Source organism: Scyliorhinus torazame, chromosome 7 (assembly GCF_047496885.1).
Source record: "Scyliorhinus torazame isolate Kashiwa2021f chromosome 7, sScyTor2.1, whole genome shotgun sequence".
Taxonomy (NCBI): Eukaryota; Metazoa; Chordata; class Chondrichthyes; order Carcharhiniformes; family Scyliorhinidae; genus Scyliorhinus; species Scyliorhinus torazame.
The window spans coordinates 79,841,407-79,866,026 of record NC_092713.1 but is presented as its reverse complement, the minus strand read 5'-3'; the positions used below and the strand labels follow the sequence as shown (position 1 = coordinate 79,866,026).

General features: G+C 48.2%; 1 protein-coding gene across 8 annotated transcripts in view; it reads left to right on the top strand.

Moving 5' to 3' along the window:
- The window catches only part of patj (PATJ crumbs cell polarity complex component), a 565,709-nt gene that overhangs the window by 501,655 nt on the left and 39,434 nt on the right, over positions 1–24,620 (top strand). For 7 of the 8 annotated variants that reach the window (XM_072510952.1, XM_072510955.1, XM_072510950.1 and 4 more), the window contains one exon: positions 17,338–17,442. The exons of the other annotated variant lie outside the window; for it this stretch is intronic. In XM_072510952.1, coding sequence (XP_072367053.1) covers positions 17,338–17,442 — 105 coding nt within the window. The remainder of the gene's footprint in view (positions 1–17,337; positions 17,443–24,620) is intronic. 8 annotated transcript variants of the gene reach the window in all.

Here is a 24,620-nt window from a genome sequence, read left to right as displayed (position 1 = left end):
AGAAAGGGAAAGGCTTTTACTCTTGCAGCTAATGTCTGAATTTCCCTGCATCAGTATTTTATAAAGACATGGAAGGCATGCACTTGCTGTTGTGAACTCAAATTTTCCATAACCTTAAAAATGTTCAGGAAGAAGTCTTACAACACCAGGTTAAAGTCCAACAGGTTTGTTTCGATGTCACTAGCTTTCGGAGCGCTGCTCCTTCCTCAGGTGAATGAAGAGTTATGTTCCAGAAACATATAATTAGCAGGTGATTAAATCTTTACAGATCCAGAGATGGGGTAACCCCAGGTAAAAGAGATGTGAATTGTGTCAAGCCAGGACAGTTGGTAGGATTTCGCAGGCCAGATGGTGGGGGATGAATGTAATGCAACATGAATCCCTGGTCCCAGTTGAGGCCGCACTCATGTGTGCGGAACTTGGCTATAAGTTTCTGCTCGGCGATTCTGCGTTGTCGCGCGCCCTGAAGGCCGCCTTGGAGAACGCTTACCCGGAGATCAGAGGCTGAATGCCCTTGACTGCTGAAGTGCTGAAGGGAACATTCCTGCCTGGTGATCGTCGCGCGATGTCCGTTCATTCGTTGAAGACAAAGTGGACATCTTGCTTCCAGAATCAGTGGGGGTGTCTTCTTCACAGCCTTCAACACGTCATCGATGAAGATGAACATCTTGCCAAGGTCATCCCCACACCCCCACTACTTGCCTTCAAACAACCGCGCAACCTCAAGCAAACCATTGTTTGCAGCAAACCACCCAGCCTTCAGAACAGTGACCACGACACCACACAACCCTGCCATGGTAACCTCAGCAAGACGTGCCAGATCGTCGACGTGGATACCACCATTACACATGAGAACACCACCCACCAGGTACGCGGTATATACTCGTGCGACTCGGCCAACATTGTCTACCTCATTCGCTGCAGGAAAGGATGTCCCGAAGCGTGGTACATTGGCGAGACCATGCAGACGCGGCGACAATGAATGAACGGACATCGCGCGACAATCACCAGGCAGGGATGTTCCCTTCCATTCGGGGAACATTTCAGCAGTAAAGCGCATTCAGCCTCTGATCTCTGGGTAAGCGTTCTCCAAGGCGGCCTTCAGGACGTGCGACAACGCAGAATCGCCGAGCAGAAACTTATAGCCAAGTTCCGCACACATGAGTGCGGCCTCAACCGGGACCTGGGATTCATGTTGCATTACATTCATCCCCCACCATCTGGCCTGCGAAATCCTACCAACTGTCCTGGCTTGAGACAATTCACACCTCTTTAACCTGGGGTTACCCCATCTCTGGATCTGTAAAGATTTAATCACCTGCTAATTATATGTTTCTGGAACATAACTCTTCATTCACCTGAGGAAGGAGCAGCGCTCCGAAAGCTAGTGACATCGAAACAAACCTGTTGGACTTTAACCTGGTATTGTAATACTTTTTACTGTGCTCACCCCAGTCCAACGCCGGCATCTCCACATCTTAAAAATGTTTGTCTATTCACGATGAACTATGGTTTTCAGCATGTCTATGTGGTGAACTATTATGGTAACTGTCATAATATACACCAGTATATCATGGTGCAGATACACACACACTGATGGACACACAGCAAGACCAATCAACACACACAACACCGCAGCCAATCACCAGTTAGAGCACACTCACTATAAAGACAAGCGGCATCAGAATTCCCGCTCATTTGGGATGCAACCTCCTACAAGGACCACCATGTGCGATCCATGGGAGACGCCATCTTGGATTGGGCCCCAGGCCCCCAGCACAGCAGACTACATGCTGCCCGATCACAGCCCACAACTGCTCCATCTGGCCTCGGTGACGCTGGACCAAAATCGACCTCGGACACTCGCAACAGCAACGACGACGATCTTCATCAATGGCCACGAGACGTCTTGCCTGATTGACTCTGGGAGCACGGAGAGCGTCATACACCCCGACACGGTAAGGCGCTGTTCACTTGTTACCCACCCTGTAAACCAAAGAATCTCCCTGGCCTCCGGGTCACACTCAGTGGAGATAAAGGGGTTCTGCCTAGCAAACCTCACTGTCCAAGGCAGGAAATTCAACAATTTCCGCCTTTATGTCCTGCCGCACCTCTGCGCGGCTACCCTCCTGGGTTGGACATACAATGTAACTTGCAAAGCCTCACTTTTAAATTTGGCGGCCCTATACCCCCCCTTACTGTCTGCGACCCTTAAGGTCGACCCGCCTTCCCTGTTTGCGAACCTCACCCCGGATTGCAAACCCGTCGCCACCAGGAGCAGAAGGTACAGTGCCCAGGACCAGACCTTCATCAGGTCAGAGGTCCAAAGGCTATTGAGGGAAGGGGTCATTGAAGCTAGCAACAGTCCCTGGAGAGCGCAAGTAGTGGTGGTGAAGACCGGGGAGAAACATAGGATGGTCATTGATTACAGTCAGACCATCAACAGGTTTACGCAACTGGATGCGTACCCTCTCCCCCGCATATCCGACCTGGTGAACTGGATCGCGCAATACGAGGTCTTCGCCACGGTGGATCTCAAGTCCGCCTGCCATCAGCTACCCCTCCGCACTAGTGACCGCAAGTACACTGCCTTCGAAGCAGATGGGTGGCTCTACCAATTTTTAAGGGTTCCCTTTGGTGTCACTAATGGAGTCTCGGTCTTCCAACGCGAGATGGACCGAATGGTTGACCTGTACGGCTTATGCACAACGTTCCCGTATTTTGATAACGTCACCATCTGCGGCCATGACCAGCAGGACCACGACACCAACCTCCGAAAATTTCTCCAGACCGCGAAAGTCCTTAACTTAACGTACAATAAGGATAAATGCGTCTTTAGCATTGACCGCCTAGCCATTCTCGGCTACGTAGTGCGAAATGGAGTTATAGACCCCGACCCTGAACGCATGCGCCCCCTTATGGAGTTCCCCCTTCCTCACTGCCCCAAGGCCCTGAAGCGCTGCCTCGGGTTTTTCAGCTATTACGCACAGTGGGTCCCCAACTACCCAGACAAAGCCCGACCCCTCATCCAGTCCACAACCTTCCCCCTGTCGATGGAGGCCCGCCAGGCCTTCTGCCGCATCAAAGCAGACATTGCAAAGGCCAGGGTGCGCGCCATCGACAAGTCCCTCCCCTTCCAGGTCGAGAGCGATGCGTCCGACGTAGCCCTGGCCGCCACCCTCAACCAAGCAGGCAGACCCGTGGCCTTCTTCTCCCGTACCCTCCATGCTTCAGAAATTCGCCATTCCTCGGGCGAAAAGGAGGCTCAAGCCATAGTAGAAGCTGTGCGACACTGGAGGCATTACCTGGCTGGCAGGAGATTCACTCTCCTCACTGACCAACGGTTGGTAGCGTTCATGTTCGATAATGCACAGTGGGGCAAGATAAAGAACGACAAGATCTTGCGGTGGAGGATTGAACACTCCACCTACAACTACGAGATCTTGTACAGTCCTGGGAAGCTAAACGAGCCTCCCGATGCCCTGTCCCGCGGCACGTGTGTCACCACACAAGTGAACCGCCTCTGAGCCCACCACGAGGACCTCTGCCACCCGGGGGTCAGTCGCTTTTTCCACTTCATTAAGGCCCGCAACCTGCCCTACTCCATCGAGGAGGTCAGGACAGTCACCAGGGACTGCCAAATCTGCGCGGAGTACAAACCGCACTTCTACCGGCCAGAGAGGGTGCACCTGATAAAGGCTTCACGTCCCTTTGAGCGCCTCAGTATGGACTTCAAAGGCCCCCTCCCCTCCACCGACCGCAACACGTACTTCCTGAACGTGATTGACGAGTACTCCCGGTTCCCGTTCGCCATCCCCTGCCCCGACATGACCACGACCACTGTCATCAAGGCCCTCCAGGGTATCTTTACACTGTTCGGTTTCCCCGCGTACATACACAGTGATAGGGGGTCCTCCTTTATGAGCGACGAACTGCATCAATTCCTGCTCAGCAAGGGCATCGCCGCAAGCAGGACGACCAGTTACAACCCCTGGGGAAAAGGTCAGGTAGAGAGGGAGAACGGAACGGTCTGGAAGACCGTCCTACTGGCCCTACGGTCCAGGTATCTCACAGTCTCCCGCTGGCAGGAAGTCCTCCCGGAGGCCCTCCACGCCATTCAGTAGCTGCTCTGTACAACTACCAATCAGATACCTCATGAAGTCTCCTTGTCTTCCCCAGGAAGTCCTCCTCCGGGACCTCGCTCCCAATCTGGCTAGCGACACCCGGACCCATCCTGCTTTGGAAGCACATGCGGGCGCACAAGTCGGACCCGTTGGTCGAGAGGGTCCACCTGCTGCACGCTAACCCCCAGTACGCCTACGTGCCGTTCCCTGACGGCCGGCAAGATACAGTCTCCCTCTGGGACCTGGCGCCCGCCAGAACCCCACGCGCACCCGAACCATTGCCCACCCCCCCACAGCACCTCACTGGGGGCCGGTCCTCCCGCCGCTCCTACCTAGGCCATCCCACCCACCGACACCCCCTACAGGCACCCCCCTCTCGTGTCAACCATTTGCCCCACCAGCACCGCCTCGGGGTGACAAAGCTGCCATGGACGACAAAGTAACGCTCCCGGAGTCGCAGACGCCCGGACCCGCACCAGAACCACCACAGAGGCTCAGACGATCCAGGGGGACGATCAGGCCATCCGACCGACTGATTGCTACACTGTAACTGTACAAGAACACTGACTATATATATATCTCCCACACTTGTTAATACTCAAGATACCTCCATATCTGATCATACCATGTTCAATGCAATTGTAACCACTGGCCACCACCCCCGGTGGCCTCTTTTTTAACAGAGGGTGAATGTGGTAGTATCAGGTATTGCGGTACCCGAGAGGCTGTAGAACATTGGGTAAGCCTAGCAGCTTACCATTGGCTGTTTGGTATGTGGCTCCGTCCTGACAGGCGGGGTATAAGATCAAGTGCCGTCCCAGCAGCCCTCATTCTGTACCGAAGCTGCTGGGGAACAGATCTAGTCTATTAAAGCCTTCAGTTATGATACAACCTCGTCTTCGAGTCTAATTGATCGTGCATCACAGCTGACAGCACAGATCCTCACCATGTGCTGAGTGCATAGACTGGTTCGGACAGGCATAGGTCTTTAGTTTAATCTAACATCGTGTTAACCCACAGTGAAAGTATGTTCAACAGTTTCTAACCTAATAAAATAGTGTTGCACTATTTTAAGTGTTGGTGGCCTGTATGTGTTCCACGGATCCAGAGCACCCAACACATCAGTAACCATTCACCACTGTGTTACATTGTACTATGCTGTTGCCCATGTGGGCTCCACCTATGGATCATTGTACTGTATTACGCCACTTGTATCATGTTGGTGCCCTTGTGGGCTCCGCCCCTGGCTCCGCCTCCTTGAGGGGAGGTATATAGAGCAGCTGTCCTGCAGGCGGCTCTCAGTGCAGAGCAGACACAGGCAGGCACTGTTCTAGTTGATTAATGCCACTGTTCACTTCAACTCTCTGTCTTGTGTGAATTGATGGTCGCATCAATTTAATCAACTATAACATCGTGATGGAAGCAGCCCTCAAACCTGACCGACTGGAACTTGACCCACAGGCCGCGGAAGCCAAAGGGATATTTTCACACTGGCTCTGATGTTTCGAGGCCTACCTCGCCGCCTCCTCCTCGCCCTCCGTCACCGAAGAACAGAAGCTGAGCCTCCTCCACACTTGGGTGAGCCATCGAATCTCTGCAACTCGAGGAAGCGACCACATACACAGACGCGCTCGTGATGTTGAAGCTCCAATACGTGAGGCCGGTGAACGAAATGTTCGCGTGGGATCTCCTCACCACCTGCCGCCAACCCCCGGGGAATCGCTGGAGGAGTACCTAGGCGATCTCAAAGTCCTCGCGCGAAGCTGCAACTACAAGGCCGTCTCGGCCTCCCAACACATGGAAATCGCCGTCCGGGATGCCTACATGGCTGGAGTCTGGTCCAACTACGTCAGAAGGCGCCTGCTCGAGAAGGGCGCCCTCGACCTAGACGAGACGGCAAAACTAGCCACCACACTAGAAGGGAACCGATGCAGGAAGTTGGAAGGTAGTAAACAGGGACAGAAACAAAAGGCAGTAAGAGGGGAAAGTGTAAGGCAAAGAAGCCATAGTCAAAAATCAAAAAGGGTGACAGTACAAGGTACAGTGACTGAGGGGAGCTCAGTGAATAGGCCCAGTAATACTGAAAGGAATAAAACGGGAAGTAAAAACATTAATGGTAAACGACGTGGCAGGTTGTTACATGAAGATATGGGTTCAACGACGAGGAAAATTAGGAGAAAGGTTAAGAGGAATATAACTTAGGAGAGGTTACTGATCGAGGTGTTAAGATTCAGAACAGAGGTAAAAAAGCCAACATAAGTGTACTTTACCTGAATGCTCGTAATATTCGGAATAAGGGAAATGAGTTGATGGCGCAAATCAGCGTCAATGACTATGATTTAGTGGCCATTACTGAAACATGGTTAAAGGATGGTCACGACTGGGAGTTAAATATCCACGTGTATCAAACTATTCGGAAGGACAGAGTGGATGGTAAGGGAGGTGGTGTAGCTCTGTTATTGAAGGATGACATCCAGGCAATAATAAGGGATGACATCGGTGCTATGGAGGATAAGGTTGAATCCATTTGGGTGCAAATCAGGAATAGTAAGGCGAAAAAGTCACTGATGGGAGTAGTCTATAGGCCACCAAATAGTAACATTATGGTGGGGCAGGCAATAAACAAAGAAATAACGGATGCATGTAGAAATGGTACAGCAGTTATCATGGGGGATTTTAATCTACATAGCGATTGGTTTAACCAGGTCAGTCAAGGCAGCCTTGAGGAGGAGTTTATAGAATGTATCCGCAATAGTTTCCTAGAACAGTATGTGAGGGAACAAGCGGTCCTAGATATGGTCCTGTGTAATGAAACAGGATTGATTCGTGATCTCATAGTTAGGGATCCTCTTGGAAGGAGCGATCACAATATGGTGGAATTTAAAATACAGATGGAGGGTGAGAAGGTAAAATCAAACACTAGTGGTTTGTGCTTAAACAAAGGACATTGCAATGGGATGAGAGAAGCACTAGCTAAGGTAGACTGGGAGCAAAGACTTTATGGTGAAACAGTTGAGGAACATTGGAGAACCTTCCAAGCGATTTTTCACAGTGCTCTGCAAAGGTTTATACCAACAAAAAGGATGGACAGTAGAAAGAGGGAAAATCGACCGTGGATATCTAAGGAAATAAGGCAAGGTATCAAATTGAAGGAAAAAGCATACAAAGTGGCAAAGATCAGTGGGAGACTAGAGGACTGGGAAATCTTTAGGGGGCAACGGAAAGCTACGAAAAAAGCTATAAAGAAGAGTAAGATAGATTATGAGAGTAAACTTGCTCAGAATATAAAAACAGATAGTAAAAGTTCTAAAAATATATAAAATGAAAAAGAGTGGCTAAGGTAAATATTGGTCCTTTAGACGATGAGAAGGGAGATTTAATAATGGGAGATGAGGAAATGGCTGAGGAACTGAACAGGTTTTTTGGGTCGGTCTTCACAGTAGAAGACACAAATAACATGCCAGTGACTGATAGAAATGAGGCTATGACAGGTGAGGACCCTGAGAGGATTGTTATCACCAAGGAGGTAGTGATGGGCAAGCTAATGGGGCTAAAGGTAGACAAGTCTCCTGGCCCTGATGGAATGCATCCCAGAATGCTAAAAGAGATTGCATGGGAAATTGCAAATGCACTAGTGATAATTTACCAAAATTCACTAGACTCTGGGGTGGTCCCGGCGGATTGGAAATTAGCAAACATGACACCACTGTTTAAAAAAAGAGGTAGGCAGAAAGCGGGTAAGTATAGGCCAGTTAGCTTAACTTCGGTAGCAGGGAAGATGCTGGAGTCTATCATCAAGGAAGAAATAGCGAGGCATCTGGATGGAAATTGTCCCATTGGGCAGACGCAGCATGGGTTCTTAAAGGGCAGGTCGTGCCTAACTAATTTAGTGGAATTTTTTGAGGACATTAACAGTGCGGTAGATAACGGGGAGCCAATGGATGTGGTATATTTGGATTTCCAGAAAGCCTTTGACAAGTTGCCACACAAAAAGTTGCTGCATAAGATAAAGATGCATGGCATTAAGGGGAAAGTAGTAGCATGGATAGAGGATTGGTTAATTAATAGAAAGCAAAGAGTGGGGATTAATGGGTGTTTCTCTGGTTGGCAATCAGCAGCTAGTGGTGTCCGTCAGGGATCAGTGTTGGGCCCACAATTGTTCACAATTTACATAGATGATTTGGAGTTGGGGACCAAGGGCAATGTTTGCAGACGACACTAAGATGAATGGTAAAGCAAAAAGTGCAGAGGATACTGGAAGTCTGCAGAGGGATTTGGATAGGCTAAGTGAATGGGCTAGGGTCTGGCAGATGGAATATAATGTTGACAAATGTGAGGTTATCCATTTTCGTAGGAATAACAGCAAAAGGGATTATTATTTAAATGATAAAATATTAAAACATGCTGCTGTGCAGAGAGACCTGGGTGTGCTAGTGCATGAGTCGCAAAAAGTTGGTTTACAGGTGCAACAGGTGATTTAAGAAGGCAAATGAAATGTTGTCCTTCATTGCTAGAGGGATGGAGTTTAAGACTAGGGAGGTTATGCTGCAATTGTATAAGGTGTTAGTGAGGCCACACCTGGAGTATTGTGTTCAGTTTTGGTCTCCTTACTTGAGAAAGGACGTACTGGCACTGGAGGGTGTGCAGAGGAGAGTCACTAGGTTAATCCCAGAGCTGAAGGGGTTGGATTATGAGGAGAGGTTGAGTAGACTGGAACTGTACTTGTTGGAGTTTAGAAGGATGCGGGGGGATCTTATAGAAACATATAAAATTATGAAGGGAATAGATAGGATAGATGCGGGCAGGTTGTTTCCACTGGCGGGTGAAAGCAGAGCTAGGGGGCATAGCCTCAAAATAAGGGGAAGTAGATTTAGGACTGAGTTTAGGAGGAACTTCTTCACCCAAAGGGTTGTGAATCTATGGAATTCTTTGCCCAGTGAAGCAGTAGAAGCTCCTTCATTAAATGTTTTTAAGATAAAGATAGATAGTTTTTTGAAGAATAAAGGGATTAAGGGTTATTGTCTTAGGGCCGGAAAGTGGAGCTGAGTCCAGAAAAGATCAGCGATGATCTCCTGGAATAGCGGAGCAGGCTCGAGGGGTCAGATGGCCTACGCCTGCTCCTAGTTCTTATGTTCTTATTAAGTAGTGTTTCAGAGCCTCAACGTTTTCCCTTCCGACCAAGCGACACCCTCGTGGACACCCGACCAGAGAGTACCCCAGGTCTGTGCCGCGCGGCTGCCCGGCCATCCCGCCGGGCTGCCCTGCTACCTTTGCAGCCAGAGCCAGCACCCTAGGCAGCGTTGCCCGGCTCGGAACGCGAACTGTAGCGACTGCAGCAAGAAAGGACACTTTGCCAAAGGTTGCCTGGCCAGGTCCAAGCCCTCCAAATCACAGGCCCGACTCTCAGACTCACAGGCCCGCAGACCCGGCAGCGTGCCTGCCGGCTCCGCCCCATTCTGACGCGTCACCCGCCTCGTGTTGTCCGTGGGGGCAACCATCGTCGACTCTACACAACACGTGCGACTCATGGGGGCCGCCATCTTCATCGCCGCCCGACACGTGCAACTGACGGGGGTCGCCATCTTGGCCACTATCATCAGCGCCGCCCGATGCGTGCGACCGACGGGGGCAGCAATCTTGGGACCACCCCACCACCTCTGATCACGCCGGCTACCCGCAACTCAGCGCGGCCACCCTTGACCAGTCACGCCCAAAGGACCTCAGGAACTCCATGATGACCGTCCGGGTTAATGGGCATGAAACGCCCTGGCTGTTTGACTCTGGGAGCACAGAGAGCTTTGTATATCCAGACATGGTAAGGCGCTGTTCTCTCCAAATCTCCCCCGCATACCAAACAATCTCCCTCACTTCCAGATCGCACTCAGTGCAGATCCGGGGGTACACCTTCGCGAACCTCGCGATACAGGGCGTCGAATACGCTAACTTTAAACTGTATGTACTCCCCGACCTCTGCGCTCCTCTTCTGTTGGGACTGGACTTCCAGTGCAACCTCAGGAGCCTGACCCTGAAGTTCAGCGGGCCCCTACCCCCCTCACCGTTTGTAGCCTCATGACTCTGAAGGTCGACCCTCCCCCGCTTTTCACAAATCTCACCGCCGACTGTAAACCCGTTGCCACCAGGAGCAGGCGGTACAGTATCCAGGACAGGACTTTTATCAAGTCCGAGGTCCAGCGGCTCCTGAGGGAGGGGATCATCGAGACCAGTAATAGCCCCTGTAGAGCCCAGGTGGTAGTCGTCAGGACCGGGAAAAAGAACCAGATGGTTGTAGATTACAGCCAAACCATAAATCGGTATACGCACCTCGATGCGTACCCCCTTCCCCGGATAGCGGACATGGTTAATCAGATTGCACACTACCGGGTGTTCTCCACGGTAGATCTGAAGTCCGCATACCACCAGCTCCCAATCCGCCCGGAGGACCGCCACTACACGACCTTTGAGGCAGACGGCTGCCTCTTCCACTTCCTCCGGGACCCCTTCGACGTCACCAACGGGGTCTCGGTCTTCCAAAGAACGATGGACCGAATGGTGGACCAGTACGGGCTGCGGGCCACATTTCCGTACCTGGACAACATCACCACCTGCGGCCATGACCAGCAGGACCATGACGCCAACCTTCAGAAGTTTCTCCAAACCGTCCAAGCCCTCAATCTCACTTATAACAAGGAGAAATGCGTTTTCCGCACAACCAGACTAGCCATCCTCAGCTGTGTCGTGGAAAACTGAGTTCTAGGGCCTGACCCTGACCGTATGCACCCCCTCCTGCTACTCCCCCCTTCCCCACGGCCCTGTAAAGGTGCCTCGGGTTATTTTCCTATTACGCCCAGTGGGTCCCCAACAATGCGGACAAAGCCCGCCCACTGATCAAAGCTACCATCTTCCTGCTGGCGGTTGAGGCCCGCCTGGCCTTCAGCCGCATCAAGGCAGATATTGCCAAAGCCGCGATGCGCGCGGTGGATGAGTCCGTCCCCTTCCAGGTGGAGAGGGACATGTCAGAGGTCACCCTCACCGCCACCCTTACCAGGCAGGCAGACCAGTAGCATTTTTCTCCCGTACCCTCAACGCCTCCAAATTCGACACTCCTCAGTTGAAGCTGTACGGCACTGGAGGCACTACCTCGCTGGTAGGAGGTTTACCCTTGTCACCGACCAAGAGTCAGTAGCCTTCATGTTCGACAATACACAGCGGGACAAGATCAAGAACGATAAAATCTTGAGGTGGAGGATCGAACTCTCCACCTATAATTACGATGTTGTGTGTCGTCCTGGGACACTCAATGAGCCCCCAGATGCCCTGTCCCCACGACACATGCGCCAGAGCGCAAGATGACCGACTCCGGGCCATCCACGATGACCTCTGCCACCCAGGGTCACCCGGCTTATCCACTACATCAAGGCCCGCAGCCTGCCCTACTCTACCGAGGAGGTCAGGGCCATGACCAGGGACTGCCAAATCTGCGCGGAGTGTAAGCCGCACTTCTATCGACCGGATAAGGCCCACCTGGTGAAGGCATCCCGGCCCTTCGAGCGCCTCAGTATCGACGTCAAAGGGCCCCTCCCCTCTACCAGCCGCAACACGTATTTCCTCAACGTCGTTGACAAGTATTCCTGCAATCCTTTGCCCCGACATGACCGCAGCCACTGTCATTAAGGCCCTACACAGTATCTTCACCTTGTTTGGTTTCCCCACTTATGGCTTATGGCTCCTCGTTTATGAGCGACAAACTGCGTCAGTACCTGTTCGGTAGCAGGGCTACCAGTTACAACCCCCGGGGGAAAAGGACAGGTGGAGAGGGAGAACGCGACTGTATGGAAGGCTGGCCTCCTGGCTGTCCTCCTGGTCTAGGAATCTCCCAGCTTCCCACTGGCAGGAGGTCCTCCCCGACGCGCTCCACTCCATTAGGTCACTTCTTTGCACAGCCACGAACGAGACCCTTCATGACCGCCTATTTGTTTTCCCTGGGAAATCCACCTCCGGGGTCTCGCTTCCGTCCTGGCTGAAGACACCGGGACCCGTACTACTCCGGAAACACATGAGGAACCATAAGTCCGACCCTCTGGTCAAGAGGGTCCAGCTCCTTCACGCCAACCCCCAGTATGCATGCCCCGAAGGCCGACAAGATACAGTCACCCTCCGGGACCTGGCACCCACAGGAACCCCTACCCTCACCAACCCTCCCAACCTACACCGAACAGCGCCCCCGCCCCTACACGGCCTCCACACCCCATCCTATACCCCCTCCCCCCATCACCGACTTACAGGGATGAAGCTCCAGAAAATACGCTCCCCGAGTCCACACCTGTGCCCGCATCGACGAGTTCAACACCCATGCCCGCACCGACGAGTTCGACACCTGTGCCCGCTGCGAAACCAGAGCTCAGGCGATCACAGCGCATGATCAGGGCGCCGGACAGACTCAACCTGTGAGCCCTTCACCCCAGCCGGACTTCAATTTTTTAACAGGGGGTGAATGTGGTGAACGTATTATGGTAACCATTCACCACTTTATTACATTGTGCTACGCTGTTGCCCATGTGGGCTCCGCCTATGGACCATTGTACTGTATTACACCACTTGTATCATGTTGGTGCCCTTGTGGGCTCCGCCCCCTTGAGGGGAGGTATATAGAGCAGCTGTCCTGTAGGTGGCTCTCAGTGCAGAGCAGTCGCAGGCAGGCACTTTAGTTGATTAAAGCCACTGTTCACTTCAACTCTGCCTCGTGTGAATTGATGGTCACATCAGTCTATTCCATTAACGATCTTGCTGCATGTTACACACCTCTGGAGTTGACTCGTTTCTCAATGCTTTGAGCATCTTCAAATTCAGTCAGCAGCCAGCATCAAGAATGTGTAAGCATGTTGTAACACTATAATCTCCTGTCAAAGTTCAGATAGATTCTGTGTATTTTCCTTAAGTCTTTCTGTCCATGCTTCAATCAACAGGTCATTTTATTTTCTGTTAACAATAGTTCTTCCGTTCCATTCTGATTCTCTTTGCATTAATGACTTCCCAGACTTATTCATTACTTTGTTGTTGATGACTCCACTGGATTCAAATTCCTTTAAATTGCTGGCGAAACCTGACTGTTGCTTTGAGCATAACGCACTAGTCTGTTCCAATGATATGAAGAGAGATTAGAATAGACCAGTGAGTGTAACCAGGAAACAAGACATAGAGAACTGATGAGGGCACATTTAAGCCATACGAATAAATAGTTTGGGATATGGACATCAACAGACAACAGGTGGCGTCCTTGACCTGGTATCGAACTACATCATAAAAATCAATACATCCGTGTATTTAGTTGCTTACAATAATTATGTACAGTGCATTTGATCCAGTAAAACTCATTGTAATTGTTTTCAGTAATGAATAATAACATTTTTGGTCATAATTAACGCTCTCTCCTGTGATAAGCTAGTTATCCATTCTTTAGTTGTTTTATGTCTTTTCTCTAATGAGTTGACAGCAGGTTTTGTAAAAAATGATATCTGATACTGTGTCTCCTAAAAGAAATTAAACAGAATTTTCATTTTTGCATGTATTTTTCTCCAACTTAACCATGCATCATCTGCAGTTGCAAAGAAGCGGTTAAAGGTGATTCGTGCTCTTATTTTCTCTTCATGCCTGTGCTCAGGTGTCTGACTACAGTTCAGGGTCTCTGAATAGCTGAGAAAGGTGATGCTCTATTTCCAAGTTAAACAGATTATTGACTTGGAAGTCAATCTAGTAAACTGAATAGGGAATGCAATTAAATTTTAAAACCGTGACCCAAATTTTCCGATGTCCAGAGCAGCAAAATCTGGACTGAAGTCTATGTTATGCAGCAGAATCTTGAGGAAGTCCTGGTGAACACTGCGGGATTGCCCGGGAAATTTAAACTTCTGATTGGCCAATTCTAGGACCCCTCCTCGAAGGTCAGATACACGGAACTTACCTTTATAATCATAATAATCCTTATTATTGTCACAAGTACGCTGACATTAACACTGCAATGAAGTTACTGTGACAAGCACCTAATCGCCACATTCCGCGCTTCTTCGGGGACACAGAAGGAGAATTCAGAATATCCAATTCGCCTAACAGCACGTCTTTCGGGGCTTGTGGGAGGAAACCGGGGCTCCCGGAGGAAACCCACGCAGAAACGGGGAGAACCTGCAGACTCCACACACACATTGACCCAAGCCGGGAATCGAACCTGGGACCCTGGAGCTGTGAAGCAACAGTGTTACCCACTGTGCGACCGTGCTGCCCTTTATACTTGCCCTGGATACTTGCCCAGGAAAAATTACACTGGTTAATACCTGTCTAACATAAAGATTGGCCAGTGTATCTAAACTGAGCATCACAACCGACTCCCCCAATTGTTCCCTCCCCCGACCCGACTTCTCCACCGACCTGACCAAATCCCCCGATCTGTCAACCCACTCAACCCGACCACCCTCTCACACACCCGTCCACTCTGTTGCCCACGCACTCTCTTGCTCACCCACCAATCCATTCACTACTCTCATTCATTAAAAATGTGAGGCCTCTTATAATTTACCCAAAGCTAGTAGCTGTCGTGTTGGGTGCTCTGCTACACAGACGAACCAACACGGTTGCGGATGGCACAACTCAGTTTTATTACTAACAATATTTACAATGGTAAACTGGTTACTGTGGTTCGTTCATTACCCTTGAATCTGTGGACCTATCCCTAACACTATCTTGGAGTGGCAGTCAGCACATGGTGGATGTCTGAGTGGCTTGCTGTGAGCTCTGTGCCCTGAGCTGTCTCCTGCTGGAATGAGCGGGAAGTGTCATGTTCCCCATTTTATAGTGTGTATGCTCTTGCCTGTGATTGGCTGTGGTGTTGTGTGTGTATTGATTGGTCCGTTGATCTGTCCATCAGTATGTTTGTATGTTTGCACCATGATATTTACCTGAATATCATGACAGTAGCGAAAAAGGGGTTTGAAGGTCCTTTCGTTCAATTCTTCTGTGCTTGCTGAACGCAGCCTCAGAGGGTCTCCACTGGTGCATTTCTTCTTCAGCTGGGATCAGAAGTCCCAGCTGAAAATGGGCAGTTCCATCTTCACAGCAGCAATGCAGGCAACATTGCTGCTGACTGGAAAATCTGGGCCCATGCTTTCCATTACTTCGCACAGATAACATGTAAATATTTAGTGCTGATTATTATGAAGTCAAATGAAGGCTCACTGCAGCTTTTTTGGAAACAAATCTTTGTGGCAGCACCAAATCTCATTTTGCTATCTTGTCAGTTGTCAGTGGAGCGCCTTCTGGTGGCAGAACATGTCACACCAGAGAATGAAAATCTGTCAATACATATTGCACCCAACACAGCCTTTGTAGATGTGGAAACTGGGTTTCCGGGCACACCTTCAATTACGACCACCTCTACAATTTCCAACCAATGATTTGGCGATGCTCATCACACAGGGCTGCTTCCTTATAGTCTGGAGAACTTCAAGATAGATCATACAGTGCAGAAGGAGGCCATTCGGCCCATCAAGTCTGCACCAACCCACTTAAGCCCTCACTTCCACTCTAACCCCCTAACCCCTCCTAACATTTTTGAACACTAAGGGCAATTTAGCAGGGCCAATCCACCTAACCTGCACGTCTTTGGACTGTGGGAGGACACCCACGCAGACACGGGGAGAACGTGCTGACTCCTCCGCACAGACTGTGACCCAGCAGGGAATCAAACTTGGGACCCTGGCACTGTGATGCCACAGTGCTAACCATTATGCTACCGTGCCGCCCAAAGAAAGAGGACAAATCTGGGCATGACCAAGAATGTAAAGGTGGGGGAGGGGTGGTGAAGGAGACTTACAAGGAGAGGTCAAAAGTTCAAATCTGCCAACTGCTTTCAGGAACAGGCAGGTGATGAATGCTAATTCCTGGTTGTAGTTACTGTTTTTAAAACATAATATAAATGCATTGAAGATATTTCAGAAAGTAAGTTTTTTCTGTGCATCCTTCATGTGATTGAGCAGACTGATACCCACTGTTCTCAAAATGTGCTATTATGTACAGCTGAATCTATGAATTGTGTAAATCTGATATCTTCCCTAATCAAAGTATGGGGTATCCCGTTATATAGTGAAAGTTGGAAAATATCAGAACTCATTTTAGACCCAGATCATTTACAGCAGATCCAGCTACATTCCCCATTATTGCCCTGCGTTGGAATGGAGTTGGCTGGAGGATAAACAAAAGCAGGAGTCTAGCCGTAAGCTTAAGAGATCTGTCCGCAAATGTGCCTCTAAAGTGCATCGCATTGAGGGATCGCTAGTGCATTGAGGGATCAAGACCCTTTGAGGAAATATATGGAAAGTTTGCCGTTAAATGGGCAAGCCTTGGGCTAATAGGCTGACGAGCAGAAAAGTGAGGCAGAATGTCAGAAATACTCTGCACCATTACAATGTTGGGTTGGTCTGCACCTATTGCAGGCATTGCCCTGATATGATCCTAAAAGGTAATCCCAGGAAATCTCAAATCGGTGTAGCAGGAGCAAGGATCTCAAATCACAGTGGGTCTCATCACCGGTTTCCTTTTCACTGATTGTTCCGTTCTCAGGCACAATAAAAATGCATATCTCCCATTTGTTTGTAAAAAAAATTTAAATTCAATTGCGGGTTCTTGCTTCTGTAGAAGTTCAGCAATGACTGAAATTATAAAGCTTGTCATTTGTTATTGTTGTGGCCTATTGCTAAATTAGTGATTCGTGTGATCGCACTGGCCAAATCGCTGTAAAGAAAGTTTGACCAATTTCTACACAATTGCAGTGGTGATTATGGATTAGAGCAATTAATTACATTTAATTGGTGAAAGAATCCAATGTTCAGAGCAGTTCGTTTTAAATTGAGATTTGGGGACCAGTTTTCCCAATGAACATGTCGGAACACAAAGTCGTGCCTGCTGGGAGTACACTTCGGGAAATTATAGGTGTGCCTCTTCCCAGTGATTTTGTGATGTATGCTCGCAACTGCAACACACTGTGCCACAAGCTACATTCACAAAACCATCTCTTTTAAAATTGATGAATAATTACAACAAAAGTTGTTCACAAATTGGTCTTTTATCCAATTAAAATGCAGAAAGTGTCATTTTCCAGTCATTCAAGTGTTAACTTCCTATTTGAAATTAATTTCCCTTGCAATTAATTAGCTTTTTTTAATATTAGGTTGGGGATCGGATTGTCAGCATTAATGGCCAAGCCTTGGATGGACTGTCTCATACAGAAGCAGTTAATCTGTTGAAGAATGCCTACGGAAGCATTATCCTTCAGGTACTGAGATAATGGCACCAACAGCTGCATGCAGCAGATAACTCTCATTCAAAAGCAGTAGAGTACGGCTGGCAAACATTACCACGTCAAAGAGGGGATAAAGATTCCAGTCTGTGTGAATCACACAGGATTTGGCAGTTTTTAGATCTGCTGGTATCTAGATATTTCAGTGCCACCCACATGACAATTCTAATGATTCTGAGCACACTTTTGTGAATTCTAACAAGTGTAACCGTAACACTTGGGTAATAATGCCTTTTGCCCCGAGATGCATTTTTCTTGCTTTTCAATTATGTCTTGTACTTTCTATCAAAATGTCAACAGTCTAGCTGAGCTCTTATTTTACTGATTGAAACTCAAACATAGAAAGATGACAAATAGGGTTACATTGTTGTAGTTTTAAAAATGTACGTAGTCTTGTAATAAAATAGATTAAAAATGCAAAAGTATTTTCCTAATGTGTTTGAAGTATCTGAGCAGCATAGAGGTTGCATCAGTATATCACATATGTCTGTAGCCAAACCTGCAATCTACTTCAGCAACAGGCATGGCATTGCAGATACAGTCAAGGCGACCACTACCTTGTATTTTTATTCAACAGTTTGGTTCAAGCCACACCTGGAGGCACTGATAGTTTGTTTTTCCAGGTATCTCAATAACCCAGTTCTCCCAGTGAGTCAGAGAAGACACAGCCAGAGTGAGACAGAACCAAGAGTGAGTTTGGGAATTTGAATCTAGGTGGGAATTGAATCAAATCAGTAAGGCAGTTCCTTTTAAATTTCAGGAGTTTAAATTAATTTAAATTAAGCTAGAATTGTGCAGTGTAGGTTAACAAGGGCTGCCCCACCCACTCACATAACTGGTTGGCAGTTAAGTGTCAGTCACTTAAATCTACCTTGATCTAAAAGCAGGTGGGGGAGGGGAGTCAATTTAGCACAGTTTAAAAAGAGCAACTTGTAAACTCACTCCCAGTGAGTTCTCCCAGTGAGCCAGAGAAGACACAGCCAGAGTGAGACAGAACCAAGAGTGAGTTTGGGAATTTGAATCTCGGTGGGATTTTGAAGCTTGAGGGGAGGGGGGAGTGGGGGGGAGGAGGTGCTTTTTATCCCTGGTAAGTGACTGGTAAGTAGTGTTTATATTTTCTTTTTCTTTTCATTGGAATATTTATTTATTTTTTTCTTCGTTGTTTATTTATTTAATTTTGGGGGGGGAATTGTAATTGTTGGAAGGTTTAAGACAGGAGATCTCAGACCCGTGTCATGCTCCTCGTGTACGATGTGGGAGCTCAGGGACACGTCCCTGGCTCCTTCACGTGCAAGAAGTGTGTCCAGTTGCAGCTCCTGTTAGACCGCTTGGCATCTCTGGAGCTGCGGATGGACTCACTTTGGAGCATCCACGACGTCGTGGATAGCACGTTTAGCGAGTTGGTCACACCTCAGGTGAAAGGTACTGAGGGAGACAGAAAATGGGTGACCAAAAGACAGAGCAAGAGTAGGAAGGCAGTGCAGGTGTCCTTTGCGGTTATCTCCCTGCAAAACAGATATACCGTTTTGGATACTGTTGAGGGAGATGGCTCACCAGGGGAAGGCAGCAGCAGCCAGGTTCATGGCACCGTGGCTGGCTCTGCTGCGCAGCTGGGCAGGAAGAAGAATGGCAGGACTGTAGTGATAGGGGATTCAATTGTAAGGGGAATAGACAGGCGGTTCTGCGGACGCAATCGAGACTCCAGGATGGTATGTTGCCTCCCTGGTGCAAGGGTCAAGGATGTCTCGGAGCGGCTGCAGGACATTCTGGGGGGGGGGGGGGGGGAGGGTGAACAGCCAGCTGTCGTGGTGCACATAGGCACCAATGATGTAGGTAAAAAACGGGCCGAGGTCCTACAAGCTGAATTTAGGGAGTTAGGAGTTAAACTAAAAAGTAGGACCTCAAAGGTAGTAATCTCAGGATTGCTACCAGTGCCACGAGCTAGTCAGAGTAGGAATGTCAGGATAGAGAGGATGAATGTGTGGTTCGAGAGATGGTGCAAGAGGGAGGGATTCAAATTCCTGGGACATTGGAACCGGTTCTGGGGAGGTGGGACCAGTACAAACCGGATGGTCTGCACCTGGGCAGGACTGGAACCGATGTCCTAGGGGGGATGTTTGCTGGAGCTGTTGGGGAGAGTTTAAACTAATGTGGCAGAGGGATTGGAACCGTTGCAGGAAGTTGGAAGGTAGTAAAACAGGGACAGAAACAAAAGGCAGTAAGGGGGAAAGTGTAAGGCAGAGAAGCCATAGTCAAAAATCAAAAAGGGCAGTACAAGGTACAGTGACTGAGGGGAGCTCAGAGACCAGGAATACTAAAAGGAATAAAACGGGAAGTGAAAACATTAATGGTAAGCGACGCGGCAGGTTGTTACATGAAGATCATAGATCATAGAATTTACAGTGCAGAAGGAGGCCATTTGGCCCATCGAGTTTGCACCGGCTCTTGGAAAGAGCCCCCTACCCAAGGTCAACACCGCCACCCTATCCCCATAACCCAGTAACCCCACCCAACACTAAGGGCAATTTTGGACACTAAGAGCAATTTAGCATGGCCAATCCACCTAACCTGCACATCTTTGGACTGTGGGAGGAAACCGGAGCACCCGGAGGAAACCCACACACACACGGGGAGGATGTGCAGACTCCGCACAGACAGTGACCCAAGCCAGAATCGAACCTGGGACCCTGGAGCTGTGAAGCAATTGTGCTATCCACAAGGCTACCGTGCTGCCCTTTATGGGTTCAACGACAAGGAAAATTAGGAGAAAGGTTAAGAGGAAATATAACTTGGGAGAGGTTACTGATCGAGGTGTTAAGATTCAGAACAGAGGTAAAAAAGCCAACATAAGTGTACTTTACCTGAATGCTCGTAATATTCGGAATAAGGTAAATGAGTTGATGGCGCAAATCATCGTGAATGACTATGATTTAGTGGCCACTACTGAGACATGGTTAAAGGATGGTCACGACTGGGAGTTAAATATCCGAGGGTATCAAACTATTCGGAAGGACAGAGTGGATGGTAAGGGAGGTGATGTAGCTCTGTTATTTAAGGATGACATCCGGGCAACAGTAAGGGATGACATCGGTGCTATGGAGGATAAGGTTGAATCCATTTGGGTGGAAATCAGGAATACTAAGGCGAAAAAGTCACTGATAGGAGTAGTCTATAGGCCACCAAATAGTAACATTATGGTGGGGCAGGCAATAAACAAAGAAATAACTGATGCATGTAGAAATGGTACAGCAGTAATCATGGGGGATTTTAATCTACATGTCGATTGGTTTAACCAGGTCAGTCAAGGCAGCCTTGAGGAGGAGTTTATAGAATGTATCCGCGATAGTTTCCTCGAACAGTATGTAATGGAACCTACGAGGGAACAAGCGGTCCTAGATCTGGTCCTGTATAATGATACAGGATTGATTCAGGATCTCACAGTTGGGGATCCTCTCGGAAGGAGCGATCACAATATGGTGGAATTTAAAATACAGATGGAGGGTGAGAAGGTAAAATCAAGCACTCGTGTTTTGTGCTTAAACAAAGGAGATTACCATGGGATGAGAGAAGAACTAGATAAGGTACACTGGGAGCAAAGAAATTATGGTGAAACAGTTGAGGTACAGTGGAGAACCTTCCAAGTGATTTTTCACAGTGCTCAGCAAAGGTTTACACCAACAAAAAGGAAGGACGGTAAAAAGAGGGAACATCGACCGTGGATATCTAAGGAAATAAGGGAGAGTATCAAATTGAAGGAAAAAACATACAAAGTAGCAAAGAACAGTGGGAGACTAGAGGACTGGGAAATCTTTAGGGGGAAACAGAAAGCTACTAAAAAAGCTATAAAGAAGAGTAACATAGATTATGAGAGTAAACTTGCTCAGAATATAAAAACAGATAGTAAAGGTTTCTACAAATACATAAAACAAAAAAGAGTGGCTAAGGTAAATATTGGTCCTTTAGACGATGAGAAGGGAGATTTAATAATGGGAGATGAGGAAATGGCTGAGGAACTGAACAGGTTTTTTGGGTCGGTTTTCACAGTGGAAGACACAAATAACATGCCAGTGACTGATGGAAATGAGGCTATGACAGGTGAGGACCTTGAGAGGATTGTTATCACCAAGGAGGTAGTGATGGGCAAGCTAATGGGGCTAAAGATAGACAGGTCTCCTGGCCCTGATGGAATGCATTCCAGAGTGCTAAAAGATATGGCTAGGGAAATTGCAAATGCACTAGTGATAATTTACCAAAATTCACTAGACTCTGGGGTGGTCCCGACGGATTGGAAATTAGCAAACGTGACACCACTGTTTAAAAAAAGGAAGTAGGCAGAAAGCCGGTAATTAAAGGCCAGTGAGCTTAACTTCGGGAGTAGGGAAGATGCTGGAATCTATCATCAAGGAAGAAATAGCGAGGCATCTGGATGGAAATTGTCCCATTGGGCAGACGCAGCATGGGTTCATAAAGGGCAGGTCGTGCCTAACTAATTTAGTGGAATTTTTTGAGGACATTAATAGTGCGGTAGATAACGGGGAGCCAATGGATGTGGTATATCTGGATTTCCAGAAAGCCTTTGACAAGGTGCCACACAAAAGGTTGCTGCATAAGATAAAGATGCATGGCATTAAGGGGAAAGTAGTAGCATGGATAGAGGATTAGTAAATTAATAGAATGCAAAGAGTGGGGATTAATGGGTATTTCTCTGGTTGGCAATCAGTAGCTAGTGGTGTCCCTCAGGGAGCAGTGTTGGGCCCACAACTGTTCACAATTTACATAGATGATTTGGAGTTGGGGACCAAGGGCAATGTGTCCAAGTTTGCAGACGACACTAAGATAAGTGGTAAAGCAAAAAGTGCAGAGGATACTGGAAGTCTGCAGAGGGATTTCGATAGGCTAAGTGAATGGGCTAGGGTCTGGCAGATGGAATACAATGTTGACAAATGTGAGGTTATCCATTTTGGTAGGAATAACAGCAAAAGGGATTATTATTTAAATGATAAAATATTAAAACAGGCTGCTGCGCAGAGAGACCTGGGTGTGCTTGTGCATGAGTCGCAAAAAGTTGGTTTACAGGTATAACAGGTGATTTAAGAAGGCGAATGAAATGTTGTCCTTCATTGCTAGAGGGATGGAGTTTAAGACTAGGGAGGTTATGCTGCAATTGTATAAGGTGTTAGTGAGGCCGGAAAGTGGAGCTGAGTCCACAAAAGAGCAGCCATGATCTCATTGAATGTGGAGCAGGCTCGAGGGGCCAGATGGCCTACTCCTGCTCCTAATTCTTATATTCTTATGTTCTTATAACATCTTAATGGAAAACCTAACAACAGGATAGAGCGCTGCGTTTTGCCCAGCTAGAATTTTCAACGGCAGTATAATATTGATAATCTTTATTAGTGTCATAAGTCGGCCTACATTAACACTGCAATGAAGTTATTGTGAAAATCCCCTAGTCGCCGCACTCCTGCACCTGTTTGGGTACACAGAGCGAGAATTCAATGTCCAATTCACCAAACAGGCACGTCTTTCGGGACTTCTGGGAGGAAACCCACGCAGACACGGGGAGAACGTGCAGACTCCGCACAGACAGTGGTCCAAGCTGGGAATCGAACTCGGGTCCCTGGTGCTGTGAAGCAACTGTGCTAACCACTGTGCTACCGTGCCGTGATAGCACATATGTGGCCATACATGTTCCTAGCCACAATGCCAACCCTTCCAAGAGCAAAAATAAGTTCTGTTCCATCAATGTTCACTTTGCTTTTGACTATAGGTACTGAATCATATTGGTTACCCTGTTTCCTTAATTTTATGTGATCTATAGTTTCAGTATATGAATGAGCAGGAAGACTGGCTGGATGGCTGTTGTGGATCAAGGCTATTCACGGCAGAAGTTCACCAAATTGGGGTACTTGAAGATAGGAAGGAATGAGCAAAAAGATGAAGTGGACACATCAGTGTTTGGTACAAGCATTTAGAAACTGAAGTTCAGGTGTTTTAACTGATGAAGGAGGAGTGCAGGAGAGTTGGTGGTTTGCTGCAGAAGAACCCCAGAAGCAATCATATTTCAAAGTTGACCCAAACCAACAATCAAGAAGGCATGACATCAAAAACAGCGAAAGTAACGAGGCAAGATTGCAGAAGCAGAAAGTTTCACTTAACTGCTTCAACAAGTGGTTCATGTAATTAATGCCCTGCCTGTTACTCTTGAATATAAAGCAAGACCTTTGACCACAATAACATTTCTCAGTCATAATCTGAATCTGCCTCATCATAAAAGGATTGCCTGGATATGATGAAGTATGAACAATCCCAAGTCCCATTTAATCGAACCATGTGTGGTACAAGATTAAACATTATATGTAACATTTGGTCGGTATTTTACTTGGAGACGGTTGCTCCATCTACTGGCTGGAAAATGGTAGGCAAGCCTACCTCCTAGAAGCAGAGCTGAATATTATGTTGTTCAGGCAATTAGTTGGCTGTGGTCGTGTCTTCCACTTCTCCGAGGCAGGATGGCCCGTCTCCACTAGCAACTGGCCAATTCTAAGGTCAACAACTCTTCAGTCCCATCAGGGCCACTGGCACAGGAGTACATTGCAGACCAGTTACCATTAAGGCGGCTTCGAGTAAAGGTTAGTGGGTTTAGGAATCACTGGGGCCAATCAGGCAGGTCTTAGCATGTGAGGGGGGAGAAGGGGGCAGTTGTGTACAGAGCAGGGGATCTTCCAATGGAGGTGGCCCTTGAAACTTCAGGGTCCTCTGTAGACCACATGATGCCCAACCAGGAAGGGTGGCCCTCTTGCCCCCTCCATAGCTTGCAGAGAGCTTGCCAGGTTTTACTGAGTGTCCTCTCTAAGTGCCGGTGATAATCTGCTGCTGGCAAATACCAACTGCAGCCGGAAGAGGCCCTTAAGTGACCATTAACCAGTTAAGCAGCCATAATTGACCTAAGAGTGGGTGGGACACCCACTTTTCACCATTGGCAAAATGCCAAACCAACAGAGGCAGGTAGGCAATGGACATAGTATCCTTGCTATCCTATGCTATTTTATGCTCTCCCACCTCCCCCCATCCCACCATGGGGGGGGGGGGGGGGGGAGACACACAATTCCATCCATTTTGTACCTTCTAATTTCTAACAACTGGAAGAAGTG